Source organism: Cyanistes caeruleus, chromosome 24 (assembly GCF_971803275.1).
Source record: "Cyanistes caeruleus chromosome 24, bCyaCae1.hap1.1, whole genome shotgun sequence".
In the NCBI taxonomy this organism is placed as follows: Eukaryota; Metazoa; Chordata; class Aves; order Passeriformes; family Paridae; genus Cyanistes; species Cyanistes caeruleus.
Window position 1 is genome coordinate 4,986,231 of NC_141724.1, and position 13,672 is coordinate 4,999,902.

General features: G+C 45.3%; 1 protein-coding gene and 1 long non-coding RNA gene across 2 annotated transcripts; one reads left to right on the top strand and one right to left on the bottom strand.

Annotated features, from left to right (window-relative positions):
• Positions 1–7,187: 7,187 nt before the first annotated feature.
• Positions 7,188–7,611, bottom strand: LOC111939852 (uncharacterized). Its single transcript, XR_015279006.1, has 2 exons — positions 7,476–7,611; positions 7,188–7,336 (listed from the first exon to the last, which is right to left on the bottom strand). It is a non-coding gene; the product is annotated as an uncharacterized LOC111939852 (long non-coding RNA).
• A 323-nt stretch (positions 7,612–7,934) lies between these two features.
• On the top strand, positions 7,935–13,298 carry LOC111939845 (SUN domain-containing protein 5-like). The gene is made up of 10 exons (XM_086861825.1): positions 7,935–8,160; positions 8,915–8,976; positions 9,523–9,575; positions 9,760–9,800; positions 10,041–10,128; positions 10,381–10,441; positions 10,841–10,953; positions 11,558–11,725; positions 12,068–12,157; positions 13,136–13,298. Exons 1-10 carry the CDS (start codon positions 8,066–8,068, stop codon positions 13,280–13,282), a joined length of 918 nt encoding a protein of 305 aa, XP_086717951.1. The 5' UTR covers positions 7,935–8,065; the 3' UTR covers positions 13,283–13,298.
• The last annotated feature ends 374 nt before the right edge of the window (positions 13,299–13,672 follow it).

Sequence of the window (13,672 nt, forward strand, 5' to 3'; positions counted from 1 at the left end):
TTGAAATCAATCACAATCTGTGATAATAATCAATCACAGTCAGTGGTTATAATCAATCACAGTCTGTGATAATAATCAATCACAATCTGTGATAATAATCAATCACAGTCTGTGATAATAATCAATCACAATCTGTGATAATAATCAATCACAGTCTGTGATAATAATCAGTCACAGTCTGTGATAATAATCAATCACAGTCTGTGATAATAATCAATCACAGTCAGTGGTTCTAATCAATCACAGTCTGTGGTTCTAATCAATCACAGTCAGTGGTTCTAATCAATCACAGCCTGTGGTTCTAATCAATCACAGTCTGTGACTATAATCAATCACAGTCTGTGATAATAATCAATCACAGTCTGTGGTTCTAATCAATCACAGTCAGTGGTTCTAATCAATAACAGTCTGTGGTTCTAATCAATCACAGTCTGTGATAATAATCAATCACAGTCTGTGACTATAATCAATCACAGTCTGTGACTATAATCAATAACAGTCTGTGATAATAATCAATCACAGTCTGTGGTTATAATCAATCACAGTCTGTGACTATAATCAATAACAGTCTGTGATAATAATCAATAACAGTCTGTGGTTCTAATCAATAACAGTCTGTGGTTCTAATCAATCACAGCCTGTGGTTATAATCAATAACAGTCTGTGGTTATAATCAATCACAGTCCGTGGTTCTGTGATTCTTGCTGCTCATTCTGTGCTTTTCTCTCTCAAGGCTGGAAATGTGCTTTGCAAGTGGGCTGCAGCTTTCCTGCTTGAAGGGAAAGCTGCTGCTTTGTGTCTTTGCTTTTCACCTCTTCCCTTATCCTCTCCTCTGCCTCTTCCTGGGGGAGGCTGCTTTTCACCTTTTCTGCTGAAATGAGCTGTCACAGCAAACTGAGGCAAAGGGACCAGGGGCAAGAGAGGTGTTACAGTGTTTAGTTTGCAGATTTCATCCATGAGCCTTGTGCAGAAAACACTGCATGTCTGTGGGGCAGCAAGCCCTGCAGATTTTATTTTATTTTATTTTATTTTATTTTATTTTATTTTATTTTATTTTATTTTATTTTATTTTATTTTATTTTATTTTATTTTATGTTATGTTATTTTATTTTTATTTTTTTAATTTTATTTTTTTAAAGTTCTTTTTATTTTTATTTCTTTATTTATTTTATTTTATTTTTTATTTTTATTTTTTAATTTCTTTTATTATTTTTTATTTTTTTATTTCATTTTATTTCTTATTTTATTTTTATGTATTATTTTATTTTATTTTTATTGTTTTATATTTTTTATTTTATTTATTTTATTTTTTATTTTTTATTATTTTTAAATTTTTTTTTATTTTTTATTTTTTATTTTTATTATTTTTAAATTTTATTTTATTTTTTATTATTTTTCTTATTTTATTTTTCTTATTTTGTTTTATTTTATTTTTTATTTTTTTTATTTTATTTTATTATTTTTATTATTTTATTTTTTATTATTTTATTTTATTTTTTATTTTTTATTTTTTATTACTTTATTTTTTATTATTTTATTTTATTTTTATTATTTTATTTTTATGTTTCTATGAGTACAGGACTTCACAGAGAATATTCACACAGTTGCTGTTCTTCTTGCAAATGGAATTGTTTTTACTCTTGCTAGGTATCAAGTGCCAGCTGATATCTTGAGAAGGAAATGATAAAATCAGAGAATCTCCTGAGCTGGAAGGGGCCCACAAGGATCACTGAGTGCAATTCCTGCCCTGCACAGACACTCCAAGAATCCCTCCCTGTCCCTGAGAGCATTGTCCAAATGTTCCTTGAGCCCTCGGGGCTGGGACCATTCCCTGGGCTCCACTTGGTTCATTATTAGTTCAGATTTATGAGACATAAATTTTGCAGTAAAAAAGGAAAATGTTGATTTTACATAGGGTTCTCTACTACATTTAGTAATTTGTTGTTTACAACAATATTTTATGGATGTGTATGAAGTTGCAGGTGCTACCACTCTTCAGGAGAAATCTACCAGCAGAGCTAATTTTTTCTATTTAAATCAAGAGAAGCATGATTTAATTTCACTTCAAATGTGCTCTTTTGCCCATTATAGCTTGGAGGGGTGGATTCAAACCTTTTAAACATTTTAAAAAATAGCAAAACACATCTTTGACTGTGACTAAGTGTAGGTGGAGCACCTGAGCTGGTGAAAGTCACATCATCTCTCACTGATATCCACAATTAGCAGAGCTGTTGCAATCAAGACCTGGAAATACAGAGACATTAACACTAAACACAGGCAGCTCAAAAATCTAGCAGTCAAGACAGAGAATAATTTACTTCACTAACACACTTCTTTTCCTTTTGATTTTGCATTTTAAAGTTTGTCATTTAATAAATAGAGATGGATTTGAAACTCAAGTCACAGCCTTCCTGGTTTATGACAAGTGTGTGGCAGACAGGATTTTTCTGCTTTAAAGAGATGTTGAGCTGGAGTGGAAAAAAGATTTCGTGGAACAAGTGTGGAGGAATAAAAAGGGATAAAAGGGCTTATATTCTCTTTTGTCTGTTTAGTGCTATGAAAATTCTGGCAGTGACTTCCCTCCTGGCTCTGGGGGAGCAGTGAAATAAATTCCTTTATTTAGGTATTGGTGCTGTGTAGTTATGACACAGAGGAGAAGCTTTACTGGAAAATGTTTTTGTCCTGGCATGGCTGAGCTGGGATGTGTTGGGGTGTGAGGAACAGGTGAACATTGCAGCATCTCCCTCCCAGCTGCACAGCTGAGGGCAACAGCTTTCCTCTGCAATCGTGTGAGATTCTCAATACCTCCCTCTTTCTGCAGCAGGGAAAAAAAACATCTGGGCCAAAGAGAAGCAAAGGGTAGGAAAAAAATTTCTTAGAATAGCCAGTATCCTGATAGAGATGTAAATTATACATATATATATACATATACATATACATATATATATATAATATTATAATATTATAATAACTACAATATTATAATATAATATTTATAATATTCATAATATAATATATAATATTATAAATATAAATAAAGAATATATATTATAAATATAAATATCAACATAAATAGAAATATATACAAAATATTATAATTATAATATTATGATTAGAATATTATAATTAGAATAATATAAATATAAATATAAATAGAATATTATAATTATAATATTATAATTATAATATTATAACTATAAATATAATATTATAACTATAATATTATAACTATGATATTATAATTATAATATTATAAATATGAATACAAATATAAATATATCTAAATATAAATATATATAAATATAAATATAAATATAAATATAAATATAAATATAAATATAAATATAAATATAAATATAAATATAAATATAAATATACATTGTGTGTATATATATATATATATGTGGGTTTTTTTGGTTTTTTTGGTAGAAGCCTAATTCTGCACTGAGGTGAAAGGCAGCTGGAACTGCTGAATTTACACCTGCTGGCCTTCTTCTGCTCAGTTTTTGCTCAGTTCTTTCTCTCCTCTGACTGAAGAACTGCAGGCCAAGCCAGCTGGGTGTCTGACCAGCCCAATACTATCCGAGTGTGTCGTTCCCAAAGAGGTGTAAACTTCAGCCAGAGTAAAAGCTGTTGAGAAAGTCATTAATCATATCCCACCCTGCAAATCAAATTCTTGACTGTTTTCTCAGTGCTGTTGATTCAGTTAAAGTAAGTTACTTTAAAATAGCACTTAAAATGTGGAATTTTCCATACCAGCAAATTCTCGGTGCCATAAGAGAAACTTTGTGCTGAGAAGGTGCTATAAGCATATGGCAATGCCTGCATTTATAGATTTTTGTCTTCCTTCAGATGAAGTTATCTCTTGATTTCAAAGCTCAGCAGAAGGATTTTTGGGTTCATCATAATCGTGTCAGCCCTCTGCTACAGGTGCAGCATAAGGACTCAAGTTGTTTAAGCACTAAATTAAAGTTTTACTTTCCATTTAGCTGTCATTTCCCCCCACCCTATAAATTCTTATCTTTAAAATGGCAGGTTCAATATTTGCTTATAAAATGCTTATCTTGTAAAGACAAACTCCTTATCTGAAAGGGAGAAAGCTGAGATGACCAAGAACACTGTTAGGAGGAGGCCTACAAGAGAGCTGGAGAGGAGCTTTGGACAAGGGCCTGGGCTGACTGGACAAGGGGGAATGGCTTTAAGCTGAAAGATGATAGATTTAGGTTGGATACTAGTAAGAAATTCCTCCCTGTGAGGGTGGGAAGCCCTGGCACAGGGTGCCCAGAGCAGCTGTGGCTGCCCCATCCCTGGAAGTACCCAAGGCCAGGCTGGACAGGGCTTGGAGCAGCCTGGGACAGTGGAAATGTCCCTGCCATGGCAGGGGTGGAACTGGATGGTCTCCCAGTTCTCCAAAATCTCCAGTTTTGGTTGGTCTCTTCCAACCCAAACCATTCTGGGGTCCTCATTTATGTTCTTCAGCTGCCAAAGCTGAGGAGGGAGAAGAAGAAAGGGAAGCACAAGGGACCAGCTTGCCATGGAAGGTTTGCCAGGGTAAGGAAGACCCTCGCAGTGAGGTTCAGAGTGGACCCCCTTTGCTTTCTAACCTCCTCACAAAGCCTAGATTCAGTTAGGTCTAATCTTAACCTCAGATTTTGACAGTGGTTTGTGTTTAATGGAATTATCTATACAATTTAAAATAGTTGATACTGAACAGCTACATGGATTTTTTATTAATTCAGCATGCCATCAGTCACTTACTGAGGATCTGTTGTAACTAAGAAATCTCCCTGCCTTGGGCATGGAAGGACCTCCTAATTTCAGGTAAGGGATCTGAAACCCTGAGTGGTGCCCCAGGTCAAGGGGAGTGTCCCTGCTATGCAGTCCAGCTGCCACTCAGGGACAGCCCAAATTTAGCTTATCCTGATGGTAATATTTATAGAGTAAGGCAGTTGCCTACTAGTCAGTAGTTTAGTGAATACAGATGTCTTTGTTTTAGCTCTGTTATCTTCTTTACTTTAGTTATTTTCTACTTTTGGGCTTTGAAACCGCCTTTAAATATATTTTTCCAAGGCACCTTCACTTCCTTGTACATAAGCCAGGCGCTTTCCAGCTCACAGGTCCACCACATGGTGTGAACATAATCACTTCCCTGTACCTAAGCCAGGAACTTTCCAGCTTGCTGATCCACCACAGGGTGCAGGGTCTGTTGCTCCATAGCTGGCCTGATCCAAAATACAGCTGAGGGTCAAGTGGATCCATAAGAGGCACCACAGGAATGTTTATAAAACTGCCTTGGGGCCTCAGTTGCCATCTCTCTCTGTCACTGGTTATGTTCCTATATTTGCAACTTGTTTTTAATAAACAGGAGAGTTTTCTTCTAATTACAAAATTCAGCGTCAGCACATTATTTGTCAGCACATATAATTGCTAGGAATGGAGATGAGAGCTTAGACAAGTGCTGCCTTTGACTCAGATTTCTGGCAGTAGCTCTGTTTGAGGTGGCCTGCACCCCAAATGTCTCTCATTTGCAAATTCTTAAGAATGGCCAATTAGGTCTATTACAAAATGAATTCTTTATTGAATAGACACAAGAATAACAGACCTAGGACTTTAAACAGACTGCTTATTACACAGGATGAAACAAAAACAGCTACTAGTACTATATTACAGCTAGTAAAGAAATAGTACAGATTAGAAGTCAATGTCACTTAGCATTGAATTGATGATGGAGTACACATAAGGTCCTTTCACTCAATTCCCAGGAAAATATCTGGAATTTGCATCCAAACTCTGGGGAGCAGTCTACACATTTCCAATGTCTAGGAGATTTCTGCCTCCATGAAAGTTTGTGTAGCTTTTCTAGTTTATAAAGTGAAGTGTCTGTCAGTCAGAAATTCCAGCTCATATCCCCACATCTTGTTTTTAAGGCTGGTTGTTCATTGTCAGCTGGGAGTTCCAGCCCTGGTGCCAGAGAGAGAGAGAGAGAGAGAGAGAACTCACTGGGCAGAGACAGCTCACTGCTCAGCCAGCCAGCCTGGGTCACCCCAGCAGCTCATCTGAGGGGTGACAGTGTCCAGAGCCATGGCACCAGCTGATGGACACAACACATCAGCCCTTCTGTGATGGGGGATGCCCTGCTGGAACAGATCAGCCCTTCTGTGGTGGGGGATGTCCTGACAGAACACATCAGCTCTTCTGTGATGGGGGATGCCCTGCTGGAACACATCAGCTCTTCTGTGGTGGGGGATGCCCTGCCAGAAAACATCAGCTCTTCTGTGATGGGGGATGCCCTGCTGGAACACATCAGCTCTTCTGTGGTGGGGGATGCCCTGCTGGAACACATCAGCTCTTCTGTGGTGGGGGATGTCCTGCTGGAACTGATCAGCTCTTCTGTGGTGGGGGATGTCCTGACAGAACACATCAGCTCTTCTGTGGTGGGGGATGTCCTGCTGGAACACATCAGCTCTTCTGTGGTGGGGGATGTCCTGACAGAACACATCAGCCCTTCTGTGATGGGGGATGTCCTGCTGGAACACATCAGCTCTTCTGTGGTGGGGGATGCCCTGCCACACTGGTTTCCAAGCAGCAGCTGCAGTTACTAAGCAGATAGGCAGAAGTGACAGCTCTTACTGGCTTTAGGCAAAGGACTTGGGTTCTCCCACCTGGATTTTTGGTCGTTTCTTCAGACCATGGTGCATACATGAGCATATTTTGTTGCATGCCTCATCAGAAAGGCCAGATGGGTCTGTTCCAGCTGCTGTGGTTGTGTTTGGCAAAGCCTGGTCCTCTCACTTTCTCACCCCAGGTTTATCAGCAGGAGGCCTGAAGCTGGGTGAAGGGAGCTCCTTTCTTGCCAGCTTGCCCTCCTGAACATCTTTGCTTGCCCTTCAGGCCTTAGTGGATTCCCTTACAGCAGCACCATGTGAGCATCAGTCGGTGCTGAGGGTACCGGGGGCTGTCTTTGCCTCCATCAACACAACCCCTTTTAGAGCAGGTTACAGTAACTTGCAGGGGAAAAGGAGACAACAGAAGCTGTGTCCTTGTGACTCCCTTTTCTTGGAGAACAAATGGGATCTTGCACTCAACACCAGGTCTGAGCAGGGTGGTATTGCCCAGGCTATAAACCAGAAGGGAAAAACCACTCAGTGCAACTGAGGGTAAGCTGGGAAGAGGAAAAGGAGAAGAAATGAGATGTTAAGGATGTTTTATTGTGTCAGGAAACAAGGTGAATGTAATGGCACTGTATGTGCATCCACTCTGGTAATTATTTCAGCACTATGATCAGACCCAGTTTGGCAGTAGATACAAGTCCTGGAGATAATAAATTTCCCATGACCTGGGAGTGTAGTGAAAACAATTGGGTAGAGAAAACAAGCTCAAGTTAATACTTCTGGCCAGCAAAGGCAACAGCAATAAACTTTTATAGATAACAAAATCTGACAGGAAAGGTATGGTTGCTCTAACCAGAAAATCACCTCTGAGTTAGTCACTGGCCATCAAAAGTCTGTCTTGGGTGTCTTCACACACAAAGCTGTGAGAAACTGGACTTCACACATTCCAGGGGGTGTGGTTCCATCACTATAAGGTGAACAGGACCCAGCCCATGCCCTCAGGGACAGCCTCCCTTCATGTGCCAGCCCTGGAACAAGTGCCCAGCAGTGCTGGTGCTGCTGAGGCTGAGTCCTAATAACCCCCAGAGTTCAGACATGTGCACCCTTGCAGCATCCTTCCAATCCAAACCATCCTGCAACTGCATGATGATTCCATGATTCCCTCTGCAAGCATCCTGTGCTTGCTTATATATAACTTACCAGTTAGGATGGGACCAACCATCCAACCTTGGGGCACTCCCAGCACTGCCTTTCTCAAACCAAAACAGGGATGAGCAGATGCACGGTTACCATGTGGCTGTCACCCCGGGCACCCCAATTGTGAAAGCAGAGCCACCACAGCTGTGAGGTCAGAACAACTGTGTCCTGTGGCACAAGGACAGAACCCAGAGTGGCTGTCACACTGGGCAGATACCATCTCCTGCAGCTCAGGAGGCAGAGCTGAGCACGGAGGGATGGGGAAGAAAAAGGCTCCCCAGACAGGCCATGAGGAATCTTCCAAACCACTGGGAGAGGTGACTGTGGAGCTCAGCAACTGCCCTGTGAGCTGGTATGAAGTGGCTGCTCCTGCCCAGTGTGGGATTGGAATGTGGGATTGGAATGTGGGATTGGAATGTGGGATTGGAATGTGGGCTTGGAGCAGCATGGGGAAGCTGACAGGTTTCTGAAGACCTGTCCTGTGATGTGTGAAGTCTCCTTTCTCTGGGGATGGGTTCCCAGCTGGAGGAGAGACTCGATAGACAGGCATAACTTTTCCCTGGTTTCTTTTCCAAGGGATGTTCCAAGGGATGTTCTTCAGGCTCATTTGGCAACTGGCAGGTGCCCAGGGAGGAATTTTCTGAGCCCATGCCATCCTCACAGAGTACACACTACTGTGTGTGCTTTCTACTGTGGACAGGGGCAGGATGGGAATGTCTGAGGCCCAGTGCAAGCAAAAGGGAGAGCAGAGTGTGTTCCCTAACCAACAGCCCAGGGCTCCCAGCTGGATGATGAAGCTTGAGCACTGCTTGTGCTTTGGCCAATCTCAGGCAGAGACAAGAGCAAAGCCCCTTGGCAGTGTCACTGGCACAGCAGAGCCACAGCTTCCAGCTTTGGCTGCAGAAGGACAAACTGCTGCATAGCCAAGCACTCAGGGCAGAGCCAAGCCTCTGCAGGGGAAGGGTTTTCCCCAGCTTTGGCAAGAGACTGTGCAGGTTGGGAAAGCTCTGGGATCAAAGTCAGGCAAAGCTCCAGCGCTTCCTTGCTGTGAAGGGGTTTGTGTAAGGCTTGGGTAACTGACAGCCCCAGGACTCCCTCTCTTTCAGGCAAAAGATGCTGCTGCTGCTGAGCTTTAAAGTTTTCACCTTGTTGATCTCAGTGGCTCTTGGTGAGTTTTCATGAGCAAACAAGTGAGAGTGACAGCCTGGCTGTGCTGGATACCAGCTTTCCTTTGGGGACATTATGTATGTTAACTTCTGTGGCCCCAAGGGCTTCCTGAGTGTTCTCCTGACTGGGACTGGCTGTTGGACCACCAGTAAGGCTCCCAGGTAGTCTCACAGCCAAGCTACTGCTCTGGCCACTGGACTGAATGGCTTGCTGCAAGAGAGAGAGAAGGGCATAGGTATTTCCAAAGCTGAAGTGGGGATGCCCAGAGAGAGGGGCTGTGCAAGGGGAGGGAGTGGGGAGATTCCTCTCCCAGCCTGGTCTCCCAGCTGCTGACCGAAGTGAGGGCAAACAGGGAGTAGGACTGGGACAACAAGCACAACTGCAGACCATGCTGGGATGTCCCCTGCAGCTGATGGCCCTCAATCAGAGGAGAATCCTTTCTCTGCACCCCACATTCCACACCCCAGGGCAGCAGGGAGCACACAATGGGCCCTCAGGGTGTGCTGCAAAGCCCAGTCCAGTAACTGTGTCGGTGATGTGATTGCAGCTGTTGTTTTCTGCGGGACTGCCCTGTCAGGATGGACAAAGGGACTCGTGGAGGTTAGTGACTGTCCTGGGACAGGCACCTCCTGCAAGGGAGTGTTGCTGACAGTGGCTGCATAAACCCGAGGCTCTTCTGCTTCTACACAGCATGACCCAAAGAAGAAGCAGATTGTGTAATCTTCCCTGGGAAGCCACGGTGGCTCTGGCAGTAGATGTTCTAATCCAGAATTTTCACTTCCAGGAGCTGCCAAGTGTATTTCCAGCAGGACTGAAACCTCTCTGGTAAGAGATTTCCTGTACTGGAACTGTGTCTGTGCAGAAGTGTCAGCTGAGCTTGTGCTACCTGTGCTGTTTCCAAACAGCAAAGGCTCCTGTGATTCTGTCCTGCCTTTGCCTTTTGCTCAGCTTGGGCTGGAAAGAAGCACTGGCAAAGCAGGGGAAGCACGTGTGTCTCTTTAGAGCCCAGGTGTTTCACAGAAGGAATGGGCTGCTTTGACAAGATCTGCTTTTCTGTTCCTGCAGGAATTCACACACTTTGATTGAAACCCAAGAGCTGCAGAATCTGCTGGGAGAGGTCACTCAACTGAGGGCAGAGATCAGTAGTTTGAAGGTGACCCTGCTATTTTGGGGAAAGAGGCCTGGCTGGGCAGAACCCCCAAGAAAGTTCTCCTTGGTATTGTTGGTGGGGTCAGAACGTTGTGGCCACAAACACTGTTCCTCAGTCCTCTGCCAGGAGCAGTTTCCCAGCTCTGTGGGCATGGCTCTCCATGTGTGGCTGACACCGAGCTCTGCCTCTGTGGGTGATGGCAGCGTGCTGAACCAGCCACTGATGTGGCCCTTTCCTGTTTGCTCATGGTCCCAGGAACTGACCCAGATGGCTTTGGAATCCTGTGTCAAGACAGACTGGGCCCTTAAGAGCTCTGGTAAGGACACAAGCAGCCCGGTCCCCTTGCCTTGTGCTTGTCTGTGTCCTGTCCACAGTCTCCACAAGGATGACTGGGGTTGCCCCCAGACATCTTCCTGTGGAGATGGCACAGAAATTACAACGTTCCTGCATGGATGGAGGGGCTCTCTTCCTCTCCACAGCATCTGGAGAAGGAATGGCTGGCTTGTCCTTCTCTTCAGCCCAGCACTCCTAGCCCTGTGGAAGAGGCAGTCACCAGGCACGTGGCTGCTGTCATTGCCCTTTGCAGCTGGGCCTCCCCAGGACAGGGTGCTGCAGACAGGACAGGTGGACATGGAGCTGGCCAGTGGCATCAGAAATGGTGTCTGAGCACCAAGCCCTGCCAGCCTTGCAGCCATTTGCCCTCCCTTCCTTACAGGAGCCACCATTGACACACAAAGAACTTCTCAGACCTACGACTGCAAAGACAGTTCTCTCTGGAGGATTTTACGCTTCTTCTGGACTGCCAGCCCTCCTGATACTATTTTGCAGGTATCTTTGCAGAAATCATCAGTTTTCTTCCCTCCTGTGAATTTGGAAACCATTCTCAGGGGGTGTCCTCTCAGCCCAGGGGTAGTGGTCAAGCCCACAGTGTAGATTTAGATTCCTGAAACCAAAGGTGGAACACAGGGCTGGGCTTGCTGAGAAGCAGTGGTTCCTCTCTGGAGGGAGTGGAACCAGACTGAGCTGTACTGCTGCATTCTGCCCACAGTCCTCACAATCCTTACACTGCCCACAATCCTTACACTCAGCCACAGCTGGTGAAAGGATTCCCTTCTACCTGGTGACCCCTGTCAGCCCTAAGAGCTGATTTCCAGGGTGGGAGGTGGGAGGAGGAGGGATGCCCTACAGAGTCCCTGGGCAGAGGTGTTTCTGCTTGTCCTTGAGAGGGATGGTTTCCTAACCACTGTTCTCTGTTCTGCCATGCTGGGCCCACTTTGGCAGGCAGGGAAGTCCTTCTGCTTCTGTCCATTTCCTCACATGGCCCTTTTTTCAAGCTGAAACAGAGCACACACACACACGTCAGCCCCAGTGCTTCAAGCTACATGGGCAGTTGTGTTGGCCCAGAAGTCATTGCTCTTGCATTCTGTTGCAGCCAAATGTTTTCCCAGGAAACTGCTGGGCTTTCAAAGGGCATCAGGGCCAGGTTGTCATCAGGTTGCCAGCACGAGTCTACCTGACTGCCATCACAGTGCAGCACATCACCAAAGATGCCTCGCCAAGTGGGACCATCTTCAGTGCCCCCAAAGACATTGCTGTCTTTGTAAGTCTGCTGGGTGCTTCTGGTGGGGATCTGGCCCTAGGGGGAGGTCAGGGCAAGGTCTTGCTTGCTTTTGTGCATCCTCTGAGCTTTGTGCCCTGCACTTTTTTGAGCACTGCAAGCTCAAGGGCTCGAGAGGTCCATCCTTCTTAAGACTTGTTCTGGCCAAGAACCTAAGAGTTCTTGATCAAAACACAAGGCAGAGACTGAGCTCTACCCTAACCAATGCCAGACTACTGCCAGAGCCCTGTGAGAGGCTGGGTACGTAAGAGGGCTGACCCAGTCTGTACAATCCCTCTTTGCCTGGATGAGCCCGACTCACTCTCCTTGTGCTTTGCTCCCAAGGGAGTGGAGGCAGACAGAGAAGAGGAAACTCTCCTGGGGATGTTCACCTACAATGTGGAAAAAGATCCCATGCAGACTTTCCTTCTGAAGGTATGCTCCACACATGGGGCCAGATGACAGGGAGCAGAACTGGTTTGCTCGAAAGTTCATGGCAAATGTTTGCTCCCTGGGCAGAGGGTCCTGGATTGCTGCCAAAAGAAACCTGGCAGGGCTTGGACGGCTGAGTTGCAAGTGGTTGTGGTAGTCAAAGGACAGGGTCAGGCCTGAGAGATCCCTGGCTGCAGCCACTGCCTTCAGAAAAGCCAGATGCACATGCAGCCACACCACGGAGAAATGGGGACAAGTGGTGGCAAAAGCCATCAGGCATCACTGTTGTTCCACTCTGTGCCCTGCTGACAAGAGGGACAGCGTCACCCCAGCACAGCACGCCCCTTCTCTCCTGTGCTCTCAGTCTGGCAGGGAAGGCAGGCAGAGGGGATGGCAGGGGCTCAGTGGGGTGACACACCAGGCAGGGTGACACACTAGGGGGGTGACACATCGGGGGGGTGACACATCGGGGGGGTGACACACTAGGGGGGTGACACACTAGGGGAGTGACACATCGGGGGGGTGACAAACTAAGGGGGGGTAACACACCGGGGGGGTGACACACGGGGTGGGGGTTGACACATTAGGGGGTGACATACAGGGGGGTAACACACCAGGGGGGTGACACACCGGGGGGGGGGGGGTGACACACTAGGGGGCGACACACCGGGGGGAGTGACACACTAGGGGGTGACACACAGCCCCATGCACAGAAGCACGTCCCCAGCCCCTCTGTCAAGATAAAGCAAGGGACAGAGGGAAAGGAGGTGCAGCCCCAGCGGGGCCAGCATGCAGAGGATGCCAAGAGCCTTCCCTTGCCCCCAGCCTCCGCAGCAGCCCCAGTACCAGCAGCGAGTTTCAGATCTCTATTGCTTCTCCCAGCTACGTTTGGGATCTTGTTCCTGAGCAGAAACAGGGCTGGTGGGGTAAGACGTGTTGATTTCACTGTGCTTTTAACGCCTCCCTTTTCCCTCTTCACAGAACATGCTGCTCCCCAGAGCCTTTTCACATGTCAAACTTCTTGTGAAGAGCAACTGGGGAAACCCGTGGTATACCTGCATTTACCGAGTGAAGGTTCATGGAAAGATGGCAAGCCAGAAAGACTCAACCCAGGGCCAAGATAAATAAAGAAGAAAACACAAAAGAGGAAGAAAGGGCAGGGGGAAGAAGGGAAATGGGGGGAATGATGTGGTAACCCAGTGTTGATTTTAGAGGATGAATGTGGGACTGTGTCAGGTGAGTTTTAGGTAAGATATTAGTAATTAGAGGATCATTTAATCCCCTCTGCTGAAAAGGAACCACAAGGATTATCAAGTCCAACTCCTGGACCTGCACAGGACAGCCCCAACAACCACACCATGTGTCTGAGAGCTGGCTCAGTGCCATAACCAGTTCCCTAAGAAGCCTGTTCCACCCTCTGAGTGAAGAACCATTTGGGTAAAGAACCTTCTGGGTGAAACACCTTCTGGGTGAGTCACAGAATCTGCTGAGTTGGAAGGGACCCAAAAGGATCATCGA

Bases quoted from the DNA above. Each gene is read 5' to 3' on its own strand.
- LOC111939845 (XM_086861825.1), top strand. From the start codon at position 8,066: ATGGGGAAGAAAAAGGCTCCCCAGACAGGCCATGAGGAATCTTCCAAA. The intron at 10,442-10,840 runs GTAAGGACACAA...CCTTCCTTACAG, and splicing joins CTGGGCCCTTAAGAGCTCTG to GAGCCACCATTGACACACAA. The intron at 11,726-12,067 runs GTAAGTCTGCTG...TTTGCTCCCAAG, and splicing joins CCAAAGACATTGCTGTCTTT to GGAGTGGAGGCAGACAGAGA.